Raw genomic sequence first — 16,683 nt, forward strand, 5'->3', positions numbered from 1 at the left:
TATGTAAAAGAAACCACTATGAGGAAAAAATACTTCAGGTAAAATGTAAGATTTTTATAAAAGCTATGAAACTAAACATTGTGACTCAAATGATACATTAAGAATATGAAATTAATTTCCTGCTGGACAAAATAAGGTAAAAATCAAATTGTTGGCCTAAATTCTACAAGCTAATGAATTGAAATATTCGATGAATTCAGCTCTCTGGATTGTAAAATCTCATGAAATCAAGTTTTAAAAATTGGCATGAGTGCTAGGCCTAGGAAGAGGTCATTTTTTTTTGCTTAAAAAATTATTAAAACAGCACAAGTTAAAAATTAATATATGGAAACACTAAAATAAATCTTTTTCTGTTCACTAGAATAGGTCTTGTCAGGCTTCTGCTTAAAAGGACTACGTGTATAAAATATATCTCGGTTTAAAAGGAAGTGCTTTCCTTTTCTGTTTGTTCTCGGTCCTATTTACAAAGTCACAATTCTTTCCAGAGCCCTAAAGAGAGACGGAGGCCCAGATGCCAGAAATGATTTCTACATGCATGTGTCTTTATTTCCCTAGTACAGTAAGGCAGCATGGAAGAGGAGAGCCTCGAGTCTAAAAGAGGAAGAAAAGACATAGGAAAGATATCTGCATGGAAGTATAGTCAGTCAACATTCGCTGGGCTTCCTCGGTGTATTACGACAACAACTCTCCCATATTCAAAAGGAATGTTGTTATTGGCCAGGCCTCTCAGCAAACTAGAGATAAGACTAAATGAAGACTGGCACTAAATTTTTATAATTCAGTGAGACTCTCTTGCATTCTGGTTAAGGAGTTTTAGTTTATTAATGTGGCAAAGGCACTGGAAATGGAAATGAAATGTTTTCTATAAGCCTTCTTCCTTCAATTTATATTTCTCCAATTTACTTTTCTAATCGCCAAACCCCTCTCCTCCTTTCACCTCACTGGTCCTCAAAGCCAGGAGAAGCAAAGGATTTTAGGGCAGGCCTTTATCTTGACAGGGCTGTGAAAACCAGACTATCCCTTCCTTTTGCTATTCATTTGTTATTCATTAAAAGCGTCCCTTTATCACCCAAGCATGGTTTCTGATTAATTTCCAAATGTTTAATTCTGTTTTTATGCTAGCAATTCCTTGACAGATTAAAACCCATTCCACACATTGGAAAAGCAATTATCAAATATTTTCACTAAAACCAGCAAATTTCAGAGCTAGAAAAGACCTTTTAGGTCAGCATGGTAACTCAACCAAATTCCTACTCAACCCAAGTCTGAGAATTGTTCTGATAAACAGTAGCCTCTTCCAGTATTTAGGAAGTGCTGTAATAATCCTTTGCTTTGATGATAAGAAAATACTGCTATTAGACTCGTTAGTGATACCAATGAAATTCTGTCACCCTTTCTGCACCACAGGAAATATATTCCAACAGAACAGACCCAAATTGAGGCTATCTACAATGTATTCCTGTGTCTGTTAAAATCTAAAGTAAATGAATACTTATCTTTCATGTGTTCTTTCTAGAAACCTTTCAACAAAAAATGTAATTTGAACTGTTCTTACCCACAATAATGAAAATAAGTCTCCATATTTTACCTTTTGTTTTTGAACTGGTGATAATTTTAATGACTTTTCATTGGAATTCAGGCTCATCATATGTGTCTGAAATAAAAAAATATGTTCTAAAAAGAATACTATGTATAGAATTACACATTTACACATTCTAATGTATATATGAAATTAACACAAAACAGTTCAGATAGTAATATAATCAACTCTCAACTGCATACTAATGTTATGAGGACTGAAAGTAATTGTATTTGTATGAAATCTGTACCTCAATAAAATAATGTGTAACATAAAAATCACAAGCAAAATGAAAACAAAACCAAAATCAAAAGCTTTTGTGATGCATTTAACAGTATAGGAAGTATACACACATATGAATACATGATGAACTAAAATTCAAAGAAATCTATATAGATAAATAAGAAAACTATTACCATATTTAAAACATCAGTAGTTTCTCCAAGGCTTTCTGAATCTGTTGCTGAAGAAATGTCTGTCTCTTTCTCTGTGGTCATTTTATCTTGAAAATAATCTGATTCAAAGGGAAAAGGGAAAACCAGATTTCAATGGAAAACTGAAAGACAACTAGATAACAAATTATTCCATAATGTAAAGTGCAGGCATAATATTACTAAAGTCCTTTAACTTCATGTTTAGGGAACTGAACAGAATTCATTCATAGTGATAACAGGTTTTAAAGTCTCTTTCTGAAAGTTGAAAGGTTTTGATGCTGATGATAACAACTGCTACATTCATATGAACGGGCAAATACTATTCCTTTGGGAGATGTACTACCCAGGTATCAAGCACTGTGACAGCCAGTCCCTAAAAGGGGCCCCAGTGACCCACATCCTCCTGGTATGTGTGCCCTTGTGTTGTTCCCTTCCACATTTTACCAGGCTGATCTGTATGGCCAATAAAATAAAGCTGACATAATTGTAATGTCAATGCAGTTTACATCTTGGTCCCCCTGCCCCGTCTTTCTCTCTTGCATGCCTTTCTCTGGGGGAAGCCATGCTAGGAGCATTCCTAGGGAGAAGTCCACATGCTGAGGAAGTAAAACCTCCTGCCAATCGCCACATGAGTGAACATGGAAGAGGATCCTTCGGCCCCAATTGAGCCTTCAGATGACTACAGCCCCATCTGACAGCATGATTGTAACTGCAGGAAACACTCTGAGCCAGAGCCCCTCAGCTGGGCTGCACCTGGATTCTTGGCCCTCACAAACTCTTAGATAAGTTTTAAGGTCACTTGTTATGTAGAAAAAGATAACTAGTACAAGCACCTACAAACTTGCATGGAAAACTGTAAGGTTATTACATCATAAAGCAGATCATTAAAACTTATGAGCTTGGGGCACTGGGTGGCTCAGTCAGTTAAGCGTCCGACTTCGGCTCAGGTCATGACGTCACGGCTCGTGGGATCAAGCCCCGGGTCGGGCTCTGTGCTGACAGCTCAGAGCCTGGAGCCTGTTTTGGATTCTGTGTCTCCCTCTCACTCAATGCCCCTCCCCCGCTCATACTTTGTCCCTCCCTCTCTCTCAAAAATAAACACCAAAAAAAAAAGACTTATGAGCTCTACTTGACCTTACATTTTTCTCATTTACTCTGCCTGCATTTAGCACCTGTATACATATTTGAGAGGAACTCCTGAATGAAGTCTTCGCTGAAAACACCAGTCCCCACTGATCTGTCCCTTGTAAATACATTCAATTCAAATGAGCAAATAACCAGTTTGTGCTTATTCCACGTGAGGTACTATGCGGGAGATAATCAACTTAAGTAACTACTATTTCTTAATGAACTTACAGTCTAGAAGGGAATATAAAATATGTGATATATTGGCATGAGAAATCACACCCGAATGTTGGGAATCAGGAAATATTTCACTGAGGAGGTGCAGGGAAGAGTGAGCAGAATTCTGAGAGGAGTAGATGAAGTGGGCAGAGAAGAAAAGGAAGCCCAGCGCTAAGAGAAGTGGCAGAATGACTTGTAATGAAGGCTTTCCATGTGCTGGGAGCACACGCCTTCATACATGTTGAGTGACCTCCATGACAACAAGAGAGGTAAGTAGTGTATCTCCGTTTCACAAATTATTAAGTGCCAAGTGTCAATGTCAGGTCTGTCTTGACTTCACAGCTTTTCCGCTAAGTCTGACTGTGAAGAGCTCAGTTTGATCAAGATTAGGAGCTGGTAAACTATTTCTGTAAAAGGCCACATAGCAAACATTTTAGGCCTTGTGGCCATATAGTCTCTGTCCTAATGACTCAAACGCTGCTACTGTAGTGGAAAAGCAGCCATAGGCAATACATAAAGGAATGGCACGACTGAGTTCCAATAAAACTTTACTTACAAAAATAAGCAGCTGGCTAGATTTGGCTCATGAGCTGTAGATTACAGACCTGTGACCTAAATTAAGGTTATAAGAAAAAGACTATTGACAGATGAAGCTAGAAAAGCATGTTGGGAGTTATATGGGGAAACTTACACTTAATTAAAAAAATATTAGGGATTCTCAGAAGACACTGGAACAGACAGGAAATGAACTGTGCCTGAGGAAGGTTAACATAGGAAATGCTAAGCAGGATAGTTTGGAGACGGCAGAGAATGGAGGTTTGGAAAAGAGACAGTAGATCATTTAAGCTTTGCCTTATACCTGACTGAGAAAATAGAAGTCATCAGACCTGATCTGCCTTATCTTCCCACCAACAAATGGACACATTTACCTCCACTTTCCTGTTAAAATATAGGATGTGTCTTTCCTCTTATCAAAGACTGCTCGGTATGCCAGCCCCACTCTCCTCAAGAGTTTTGCACTTTGGGGATTATCGCTCTCGTGTGCTACCAATCCATCTGGGACTACTGGCTCGTGTCCATTAGCATACAAAAATGCTCTAACATTTTCCATTGACCCCACATCTCCCTCTAACTGCCAGCCCTTTTCTCCACTCCTCTTCATGACTAATATGCAAAAGGGTTATCTACACACCCCATCTCTTCACTTCCTCATTTCCCATTCATGCCTCAACTCTAAACACTCTGGTTTCTGCCCTCATCTTCCCCTGGAACTACTTGTGTCAAGATCACCGGTGTTCTCCACGATGCCAGATCCATGGGATGCTTCTCTGAGCTTTTTCCATGACCTCTGAGCAGTACTTTGAATTCAGGACCCTACTCTCTCTTGATTTCCCTCTTACCCTACTGGCTGATGGAGCTTCTCTGCTGGCTCTTCCTCCCAAACACTCTAAATGTTAGATGTTTTTAGGGCGAAATCCTGGGCTCTCTTCTCTAGCTAGTAGGTGATTCTACCTATCAGGTGATTTCACCAAGTCCCATGGGTTGCAAATACCATCTCTGTGTTGTCTGGGTTCCAAAGTTCTCTCTCTAGTTCAGACCTCTCTTCTGAACTTTAGGCTTGCATCTTCAACTGCCTGCTCGATATTTCTGCTTCGATGTCTCACAGGTATCTCAAACTCAATTTTTAATTTTTCCTTCAAGCTTGCCAACCATCTTCTTGCCTAGGAACCATCCTTGATTCTTCCCTTTCCTTCACATCTATGTGTAATCCATTAATAAGGTTGGCAAATCCAGTTAGTTCTGTCTAAAATGTATGTCCAATCTGCCCCCTTCTCTCCATCTCCACAGCAAACACCTTGGACCACACACTGATGTCTCCTGCAAAAGGCTGCTAAATGTTCTTCCTACTTTTGGTCTTTCCTCCCTACAATCCATACAGAGGCAAACGGAGCATCTTAAAATGTAAATTGGATTGGAGCACATCACTCCACTGTTTAAAACCCTTTAATGACTTTCTATTGCACTTAAGAAAAACACTCAAATAAAATAGGCTTCTCACAGCCTATAAAATCATGAGTAATTTCCCATTCTTTCTTCAGCATCTTTCTAGCCTTTTCCCCACTGTCTAGCTCCAATGGTCTTCCTTCCTTTTCTTATAAACTGCCTCCAAACCTTTGCCTACATTATTTTCCTTGCCTAAAATGCATATCATTCTCTCTCTTCATGTGGCTGTCTTTCTTATTCTCTATGTTTTAGCTTAAATGTCACCTTCTCAGCAAGATCTTCCCTGACCTTTCTACCTCCCTGATAAACACTGAAGTCTGCAAATAATTTAGAAAAAGTCACATTATATGTTAGACATAACTTTCAGAATACTTTGTAGACACTTTTAGCAAACAGCCACAAAAAGATAAGGGATCACTTTTCTTTTGGATCTAGCTACAAAACTCTGTACATGTTCACATTCAAATCTCTTAAGGTAGGAAACGACTTCCCCCAAACTGTAAACTTCTCTTTTCCTTGTACACACTGTTGTCAGACTCGGCTTTTTCCATGTACAGGACAGAATGGTGCCAGTGATTCTTATCTCAAAAGGGATCATACAAAAGTTGTGTGTGAGATGCAAGAAACCAGCTCCTTACGAAGGTCCTGGTTGTAGATAATATTCTATTCTCATGGCGTACAATTCTTGCTTTTATGACCTCAACTTCTGTCTAGGTTCTTGATCCCAAAGACACTACAAATTCTCTGTGCCATGGTTCTTAATTCCAGATGCCCAAATTATCTTAATTCCAAACCTACTGCTTACTCTGATCTCTTGGGTCCTGGATTCTTACCCTGCCCCTACTATCCATGCACATTCCCTGCAGTAACATACATACCCTCTTAAGATACACAAATACCTGTAAACAAAATTACTTAGAAGAGGACTACATAGCCAAGGAGCTGGGATTACAATTTAAAACATTAAATGGGGGTGTCTGGGTGGCTTAGTCAGTTAAGCATCCGACTCTGATTTTGGCTCGGGTCATGGTATCATGGTTCGTGAGATCAAGCCCCATGTCGGGCTCTGCACTGACAGCACGGAACCTGCTTGGTATTCTTTCTCCCCTTCTCTCTGCCCCTCCCCTGCTCGCGCTCTCCTTCTATCTCAAAATAAATAAACGTTAAAAAAATAAAACATAAAATGTATATCTAATAGGCAGTGAGGTAGAGGTGTTAATAATAACCAAGACTATACTTACAAAGAGGTTCCTAGAGGTGCTAGGCTCAATGCTAAGTATTTTATATACCATATCTCATTTAATCTCAATCACTCTCTAAAGAAGTATTAGGCTCATTTCAAAGATAGGGAAACTAAGTCTCAGAGAAATTAAGTAACTTTCCCAAAGTAAATCACAGTCAATAAATGTCAGAGCGGACATCCCACTCCGGGTCAACTGAACCCCATACCCCATGCTCTTAACCACTATGCTATACTATCTAAACGCAGGACTTCACATAGGTCCACCAGAAGACTAGTATTCGAATCCTGCTCACTTCATTTATAAGCTGAGTGGCTGTGACCAAGTCACTCAGTCTCTTCAAACCTTGCATTTCTTATCTATAAAAATAACAAATTTATTAACTCCCACCTATTTCATGGAATTGCTTCAGGATTCAAAGGAGATGATATAAGAGAAGGTACTATGTGTATTATACATTGCTCTATAAAAATACACTGCTATTGTTACACGGGATTTCTAGGCTCACTTATGATGCTCTGTATTTGTAAGAGTATTCCTGGACTTGAGCTCAGATAAGAGATGTCAGCCTCTAACTAGGAAGACAATTTAACTAATTGACAAAAACATCTTAAGATAAACATGAAAACAACAGAAATAAAAGGTACATTTCTTGTGTGAGCCTGCAGAGTATCAGATGTTACCTGGTTCCATTGGCTGCATGAGGTCTTCATCTTCAGGTATCATGGTCTCTGGCAGATTAATTGCAGACATATGGAAAGGAACTGGAATAGGGGAAAAGCAAACAGGTGGCACAGGATTCCCTTCAAGTGGAGGTAGTGTTCGTGTTATTCGAAAAGAGTCAGGTGATTTCTCCTTTAAAATAAACAGGTTAAATAAACAGAGGATGTTTTTAATATTGATATAAACTGTTCTCCAGTTGCTAAACATATTTAAGAAAGAGACTTCAAAGTTACCCACTGTCCCACATTCATTTTTAAATAATCCCCAAGAACTCAAAAATGTTTTGTTCTGTTATCTCTGTATCTAAATTGCTCTAAATTGTTAAGTTAGAAGCCTGTTTTTCACATGATGGGGAAAAGCGTATATGTATTTTCTCTGCTAGGAAACAAAAAATCACTCATGAGGCCTAAACAAAAAGAGTAACTCCAAAACACTGATATTTCTCAATCTTTCTATATATGCTTTTTCATAACAAAAAGTCAAACTTAACCTTTTTACTTCAAAAGGAAAATGTTTTGGAACTTAATTTTTATTTATTTATTTATTTATTTTAATATATGGAATTTATTGTCAAATTGGTTTCCATACAACACCCAGTGCTCATCCCAAAAGGTGCCCTCCTCAATACCCATCGCCCACCCTCCCCTCCCTCCCACCCCCCATCAACCCTCAGTTTGTTATCAGTTTTTAAGAGTCTCTTATGCTTTGGCTCTCTCCCACTCTAACCTCTTTTTTTTGGAACTTAATTTTTTTAAAAAGGAATGTCTCCTTTAAAATTATTTGACATTTTCTTTTTTTTAAATATTGTTATTGAAATAATCATTTTAAAGCTGAATGAGAACCTTTAAATCTCAATGAGAAAGAACACTCCCTATCTCGAACAGAAGTCCTTATTTCTGTTTCTTACATTTCATTGTTTATAATGGATAACCTTCCACAGCTCACAAGGTATAGCCAACAGATAAAAAGCAAAGTAGAATCAATGCACATAGAGGTGAGAAAACAATTCAGCATTCAACGTGAAGAGCTGAGATAGGCCTCTAAAAGGACGCTTTGTATCCTTGCTTTGTATCCACTCTCGGTAAGTCAAGGTTATCCATGATCATTTGAATTTTCTCATTTGTGTGTGTAACAGCTTAACTCTGAATTTGCTTCAAGTTTGTAAGCCTGAAACTCTAACCATTTTATTTCGTAAATCTGTCTTAAAAGACCCTTCTTTGATTTAAAAAGAAAATGAATTTTTTTGTTGTCTTTGTAGTGCCATGATATAGAATTGGCCACAATTTGTACCCTCTCTCGTCGCCGCACACGTGCTGATAGAGTTGTTTGCAAAACATTTCCTGAGTTCACATCGCTGAGGGGCAGAGAAACCGCTGCATGGAAGCAAGCATCCTTAACTTCCTCTAACTCAATTTCTTCTGTCCCACCAAGTCTCGGAACGGCAAAAACTAGCATGTGACATCCACCACAAGACACCTGCAGCATAAAACCACAGATAAATCAATCAACACTGGCTTCAAATGCAAAGGGGTTTTTAACAGTTGGCAGCCACAAAACGTTTACTTAATGGTAGACTTCCTAGGTAGTCAGTCAGTCAGTCTGCCCCCCTCCCAAGTTACATACGCACACACGGATGGCAATATATATATAATTTAAACACTGCAATTGAAAATGAGAACAAGTTTAACGTACCATTTTACTTCCAATTTTATAGAGTATAGAGAAAAAAACTATTTGGCACATTACATTTCTCCTAACTAGTTAGAAAACGTTATTTTAATTTGGGAGCAACACTAACACCTTGAAAAAATTACTCCAAGAAGTTCTACTTAGAAAAAAGTGATCCAAGCATAAATCAGTCTCTTGGGGAAATTAAATCTCCAAACCTTTTTCTTTACATGAACACTTTTTTTTATTTTAATGCTTCAAAGTCCTTAGAGTGAAAGGTAAGCATGCACAATGGTGCAACAATGAAAAATGAAACCAACATCCAAAGGATTTTCAGAAATAGCTGATTTTCAATAAAATGCCTAAACCACCATTGTGTAGCATTTGCAAGACACAGATTTTTAGTGTCTTTATAGTGTTCAACGTGGTGGTTATAAGAATAGCATACTCTGAACCTTTACTTCATAATATTTTGAAATTATTATTTCTTTTTTAATGTTTACTTATTATGCTGAGAGAGAGCACCAGCAGGGGAGGGTCAGAGAGAGGGAGACACAGAATCCGAAGCAGGCTCCAGGCTCCAAGCTGTCAGCACAGAACCCAATGTGGGGCTCCAACTCAAGGACCACGAGATCATGACTTGAGCCAAAGTCGGACACTTAACCGATTGAGCCACCCAGGGGCCCTGAAATTATTATCATTTCAAATAAATAAGACTCAGTAAGATCTAATTCAACAAATATTGACAGTGGACTACTGTCAGATACTCTGCTGGGCGCTGGCAGAGGCCACAAAGCTTCCAGGCATGGCACTGTTCTGGCTCTCAAGAGACACAGGAGAACGAAGCAGAAGAGTCCAGATTAGGGCGAAAAGGAAGATGCTGACGGGAGGGAAAGTAGGAAAGGGACAGATTTTCCAAGTGGCATGATGTCTGACGTTTGGCTTTTAGGAAACGAATATACTGATTAGATATAGGCATGATATTCTTTTATACAAACATAAAATTCCTTAGTTTCTATGAAATACTGAAACTCAAGTATTACAATATGAAAATGTAAACATGGAAATGTGGTGCCCTTACCAATTGAGCTATACATCTCAAAAAATGAGAGCACAAAGTGGGAATGAACTGATTGGTAAAGTTCTCCAGTCCGAGACCTAATTTTCCGTATCGACCATCTCCAAAAGTATACATGAGACCTATATCTAAAATGCAAAACGAGAGAATTATAAAAGGCTTACTTATATGGATCTACTTATAAATAGACAGATATATTTACTTACATTGCAATTGTGATTTTCCCCCTCAAATTCTACACCATATTTACTCTGATTCACTGATATTTCCACACCCTATGTGGTCTCCGTGGTCCTGCACATAACGTTAGGCAACAGATACTCGGAGAAAAATCATTAAGCCCTTGGCGGCTTGTGAATTTGAAGCCCGGTCATGTGAGGCACTGTGTGCAACAGCAGCAACCCAGTGTGAGCGATCTTGTGATGTGCGCCATCTTCTCAAGGGGAAAGAGATTTTTGTATTCTGAGCCCCCTATGTTCCAATGCAACCTATTTTTTCCCCCCTCAGGCCACTGATTACATCAGGGTTTCTCAGCCTGGGTACCACTGACATCTGGTGTCAGGGAATCCTTGGCTGTGTGGGTCTGTCCTGTGCTTTGTGGAGTGTTTAGCAGCATCCATAGCTTCTCCCTACTAAATGTCCAGAAAACACCCTGCCTCTGCAGTTGGGACAAGAAAAAAATGTCTCCAGACACTGTCATGTGTCCCTGCAGGACAAATCACCACCGGTGGAGAACTACTAGCTTGGACCAATCCAACTGTCTCTTTTACTAATTCGGTCCCTGGGCCGTGGAATGCCCCTGAAGGAAGTGCCGTAAACCAACCAGGTGGACTAGTCCCTATACCAATAACCGAGGACCCCTTCGATGATGGGGAGTCATCTGGCTGCTTCTCTGCAGTTAACCCTTTGCCCATTGCCACAGCGGCTATTCTGAACCTTTGCTCCTCTTCTCAAGCCCTCCTTCACACTTTCTCCCTCAGGTGGGGGAAAAGGTCATGGAAGCAAAAGGAAAGGGGGGCAGGAGGGGATTTCTTTCTAGTGTGGGGGTTAGGAAGGCTTTCAAGCTGAAACCTACAGGATGGTTAGGATTTTAGCTGCAAGAAAGGAGCACATCCAAAGGCTCTGAATCAAGAGAAAACATAACACAGTCAAGAAGCTGAAAGGCAACTAATGGAAGGAGATGAGTCTGAAGAGGTAAGAAGAAACCACACCACAGAGGACCCAATTAGTTCATATTAAGAATTTTTAAACTCTATCTTAAGGGCAATAAACTGAATGAATGGTTTTTTAAAATTTTTTCAAAATGTTTATTAATTTTTGAGAGAGAGAAAGAGAGAGAGAGAGAACAGGGGAGGAGCGGAGAGATAGGGAGACAGAATCAGAAGCAGGCTCCAGGCTCTGAGCTGTCAGCACAGAGCCCAACGCAGGGCTCGAACTCACAAGCCGCGAGATCATGACCTGAGCTAAAGTTGGACACTTAACCGACTGAGCCACCCAGGCGCCCCTGAATGAATGGTTTTGAGCTAGGACATGTTAAGATCTCATTTGGGAACTTCTAGTTTAAGAGGGCAAAGTAATGTCATCCTAAGAAAATTCAAGAGAACTAAATGAAAAATGAGAAATAACATTATGCAGTAAAGTGTCAAGTTCAAAAACCATAAATAAGCAATAAGCAGTATTTACACCCTGAATTTAGGCTCTTATAATACTTAGTATTAGCTAATTTCTTTTCTTTAGATACCCTCCTTATCATCCTTTTCCCTTCTTCCTCTTCTTTTGACCCCTCATTTCTTTATCCAAAGTGCTTTTTAGGCTCTGTGTTTTAACTTGATGATCTATAGCCAGAAAAAATAAACTCTGATCCAAGCTACTTTATTGTACTTCCAGCTTGAGAGCTGTTTAAAACATAAGCCACTGGCTACATAATGGGGAACTGGCAAGAAATTACAGATAACTCACTACACACCTCTCATTAGTCCTGGAAGAAAAAAATTCATAACACCTGCCCCCTGAGGAGGCTTCATGAGCAAAAAGACAAACCAAGTTAATGTTCAATTATTTGTGCTATGACTTCTTCCATCAGGAGGAAAGGTAGTATCAAAATTTAACCAAATAGTCTAATTGTATGTTAGATGATCCATAAAAAGTATGTATTTACCATCTATGGCAATTTAGAGTTGATGAAAAACAGCAGTAAGGACAGTTGATGAAAAACTGACATAAAGACCCTGCAGTAAGGGATACATATCAACAACCCTTGTGGGACCATGAATGAATAATAATTCTTTATGTTCTATATAGTTTGATTTCATGCTACATTAACAAGGACATTGATACTTGAAAATGGGCAGGTAGTTCTCTCTGAAAGGCTCTTTGGGGAAGAAGGGCAATGCATGGTAGTACGTTGTGTTTGCAGATTACCAGTTCCCCCAACTAGATACCATTAGATGAGCTTCATTTAGCAGTAGCTTTTTTAGAAAGAAGGAAACAAATGTGGAAATACCAGTATCTGGTTTATTCCAAAACACTGTATGATTTCTGCCTTTTTATGTTTGACTTCATTTTTAGATAGAAATGTGAGCCAGAAAGACTGAAATTACAGAAGCTTTTGTTCCAAAGCAATGATAATTGTGCAGTATATCAATTATCTACAGGTAAAGTAAGGGAGTCATTTCTAAGGGAGAATCTTATATTGAGTCCATATTAGCAGCACATGGTTTCTAAGGTTGAGAAGTAGGCCCAAAGCAGTCTCCATGGATAATGGAGAAAGTACAGAGCGAAAGATCTCGAGGACTCAGGTGTCCACTTAGCAGCCTTTGAGGTGCCCTTCCATCACTGGGGAGAAAGTACCAGAGTCACTCCTGAAAACGCCTCCTAGTGGCAAAAGCTTCGTAGGAAACGACTCAGCCAGAATATAGCTGTGTCTGACTGAACGTGGAGACTCTTTTATAGTAGGTTCTTTCTTATAAGACTTTTTCCTCTGGCCTGAGCAGAGTTAAGAGCCTGCAAACTGATGCAATTTCAAAAAGATTCCAGCTTTCTGCCAGAGTATAATACTACTATAGCACTGACTTGTTTTGAGGTTCTAAATCTTTGGATCATTTACACTGATTTTAAATTGAACAAATACTAAAAAAGAGTTTACAACTTTACACTTTGGCATATTAAACAAGAACTTCTGTTTTGTCAGTTATTGATTCCTTTGCTTAAGTTAGATACGATCATTCCACATAGTTTTTATTTTGTACTAAAACATACCCAGTTCTATAAATATGTAACAGAAATTCTCATCTGTACCTGTTATCAGAGCTGTGTGATTTTCTCCACAGGAAATAGAACTTATTTTCTGATCCTTAATATGCTCAATGACTTTGGGTACTGAAGTTTCGAAAAGAAAAGTACCAAGACCCAGCTGACCGAACTGTCCCAGCCCAAAGGTATACACGGCTTTCTCTGAAAGGGAATGAGCAAATAAATATAAGAAAAGGACTGCAGGGAAGCAGACACAGTCACCATTATAGCTAGAAAAACTGTCACAATCAAACTTTCATGATGAAAGTTAAGTGCCTCTGAAATACCCATATAAGAATGCCTAATACTTAGGTACACATTCTCAATGACAAAGGAAGAGAAAAATGACAAGGCACACAATTCTAAAAGTTAGGGCACGGGCCTGGTTTTATCTTTTACGTACAACCATAAGAAGAATTGCTGAAGACACGTAACTCAGTGAACTACCTAACATGTCCTTATAATTAGCACTCAGCTTTTTAAAAATAGCATCAGTTGTCATTAAGCTAATTCCTTTCATTGCCTTAAAATAAAAACATGAGTAGTGTTTCCTCCAGAAAAACTCCTTACTTTTCAAAAGTAGTTTAACAGAGTAATATATTTTGTAAAACAATTTCAGAGGAGAATTTGCATGAGAATTACAAGTCACCAGGGGCACCTGGGTGGCTCAGTTGGTTAAGCATCTGACTTCAGCTCAGGTCATGATCTTGGAGTCCACTGAGTTCGAGCCCCGTGTCAGCCTCTGTGCTGACAGCTCAGAGTCTGGAGCCTGGTTCGGATTCTGTGTCTCCCTCTCTCTCTGCCCCTCCCCTGCTCACACTCTGTCTGTCTCTCTCTCTCTCAAAAATAAATAAACATAAAAAAACAAGTGCCTATCTCTTGCTGGCCAATAATCACTCTAGCTTGCGCAGACTGAGATGAGCCTGGGAAATGAAGCCATTTCGGCAGCCTGAATCAGGCTACACAAATTTTGCTCCTTACCCTATTGGGTTCGCTCTTGGGTACTTGGATGATTAGCAATGACAACAGTTTCCATTTTTTAAAAAATGACCTAAGACTCTTTTACCTAAGGACATTACGTTTCGCAACTAATATATTTTTGGTCATATCACCTTTGTAACATTTAACAATGTAATTTGACGCTGATTAATAATACCCTATTAGGAAAACCAGTTTTATTAGCTTCAATAGTATTCTGATTTCTCAGAATACACTTGATCTCATGACTAGTAGCTCGCTGCCCTGCAGTGACTTCACTATGGACCCCATCTTATAAGCAGGACTGTTTTGTTTGTCGGGAACGCTGTGGACGACATACCAGATTACATCTATCACTCTGTCTCACTCAGTGTATCCCAAGTTCCAGGCTGACACTTTCTCAACAGGAGTCCACTGTCTCCCTGATTCTAAGAAGAAACTAATCATACCTTCACTACAACCAGTAGTTTCATTTTCTAACCTATTACAGTCAATGTAGAAACATTATGTTTTAAATAAATTCATCAGCAATGAACTAATTGAAATTACCTTTAAAGTATTTTAATGAATGATACCCAAACAGCTTTTAAGATCAGAGTTACAGACAAAAGGAAAAAGAATGCTAGGGAGGGACCCCATAGAATCACCTAATCCAAGCCCTTTCCTTTAGTGAAGGGAATGGTCTGGAACAGATGGTTAGCTATTATTTCCTTTAAGGTCTTGCACAGTATTCTATAGCTCTCAAGTATTCAATTTAGCACTTAGTCAACGATAATCAATACATGCTTCAGGTCCATTTCTTCATCAGTTAGGACTAAACATTTCTGTCCACACTGTACTCCGGGACACAGGTTTCTCACCAGGGCTGGATCATAATAAAGCTGTCACAGGTCCGTGGAGATATGTGAAAAACAGGTAAAGTAGTGACTTTTCCATACAGATAAATGTATATAATTTAAGAGAGTGTGTTTTACAATAGAATTGAGAGCTTATTAATATTTGTTTTGAAATGCCCGTTATTTATGGTATAATGATGGAACGCTTACATTTTTTATGCAATGTCCATATTTAGCCAAATGCAAATCAGAACATGGCAACTGTCTGTTGGTCCTTGTATTCTTTTTTTAAAAATTTGTTTATTATTTATTTATTTATTTTTGAGAGAGAGACAAAGTGTGAGTGGGGGAGGGGCAAAGAGAGAGGGAGACACAGTATCCGAAGCAGGCTCCAGGCTCTGAGCTGTCAGCACAGAGCCTGACGTGGGGCTCGAACTCGTGGACCACAAGATCATGACCTGAGCTGGAGGTGGACACCTAACTGACTGAGCCACCCAGGCACCCCTGATGGTCCTCCTATTCTTTTCACAAAATTAAAAATTTTAAATATGAAAACTTTACTGCTCTGTGACATCCTGAAGGCTGCAAGAATCTAGAGAGAACAATTTCTGGCAGCAAAGTTTTTAACCTCAAAATTAAATCCACAGAAAGGTAAATTTCTATAATCCTGCAAGAAAATATCACGCTTCGGTGCATTTTTAAATTTTAAGTATAATTAAAAGTATTATGGATTATCTGGGTGCTCATTTTCTATAACAGTATTTTATAATATATGGCTGAATGACATTATTATTATGTAATCAATATTTGTGTCCTTTAGAATAAGCTTCAGTCTCCTAATAAATTCTTTCTATAATCTTTGTAGAAACTATAGAAAATATATGACACATAAAGAATAAGTTGTATTTCTGCCTATAGAATACATTTTCAGATAATTTATAAAGATTAATTTAAAAGTGTAATTTCTAGAATAAATCTTTTTTTTTTTTTTTTTGGAGAGAAAAAGAGAGAGAGAGAGAGAGAGAGAGAGAGCATGTGCACAGAGCAGGGGCACAGGGAGGGGGAGAGGGAGACAGACTCCATGTCCAGCACAAAGCCAGATAAGGGGCTCACTCTCACGACTGGAAGATCATAACCTGAGCTGAAATCAAGAGCTGCACATTTAACTGACTGAGCCACCCAGGCTCTGCTAGAATAAATCTTTCCAAAAACATATGAAAATTCATTCCGTTAACAGAAATTCAAAGAAATCTTAAACCCCAGAATTATTTCCAAAATTCAGAGTGGAGGTCTTGGAAAAAAATTATTTCTAACCTGGAAAAAGGATCCCATCAGGGCACTGTAATTCTGGAAAACCATAGCTTAATAACCATGACTGGGATTTAGACCAAAAAGTTAAGGCAAAGTGATAGAAGGGAGGGAAATCTAAAGGTAAAATGTTGCTCAATCACCTTGCAACATTAAGCAGATCATCTGAGAATTGGATATTATTCAAAATTTGTCTAGA

The 16,683-nt window shown here is 38.7% G+C and overlaps 1 protein-coding gene across 6 annotated transcripts in view; it reads right to left on the reverse strand.

The window, feature by feature from the left end:
• RPGR (retinitis pigmentosa GTPase regulator) overlaps positions 1–16,683 on the reverse strand; it is a 55,913-nt gene that overhangs the window by 24,332 nt on the left and 14,898 nt on the right. For all 6 annotated transcript variants that reach the window (XM_042974215.1, XM_042974213.1, XM_042974214.1 and 3 more), the window contains 6 exons: positions 13,369–13,524; positions 10,075–10,199; positions 8,616–8,801; positions 7,286–7,457; positions 1,996–2,093; positions 1,589–1,654 (listed from right to left, as the gene is read on the reverse strand). In XM_042974215.1, the coding sequence (XP_042830149.1) occupies positions 1,589–1,654; positions 1,996–2,093; positions 7,286–7,457; positions 8,616–8,801; positions 10,075–10,199; positions 13,369–13,524 (803 nt within the window). The remainder of the gene's footprint in view (positions 1–1,588; positions 1,655–1,995; positions 2,094–7,285; positions 7,458–8,615; positions 8,802–10,074; positions 10,200–13,368; positions 13,525–16,683) is intronic.

Source organism: Panthera tigris, chromosome X, assembly GCF_018350195.1.
Source record: "Panthera tigris isolate Pti1 chromosome X, P.tigris_Pti1_mat1.1, whole genome shotgun sequence".
In the NCBI taxonomy this organism is placed as follows: domain Eukaryota; kingdom Metazoa; phylum Chordata; class Mammalia; order Carnivora; family Felidae; genus Panthera; species Panthera tigris.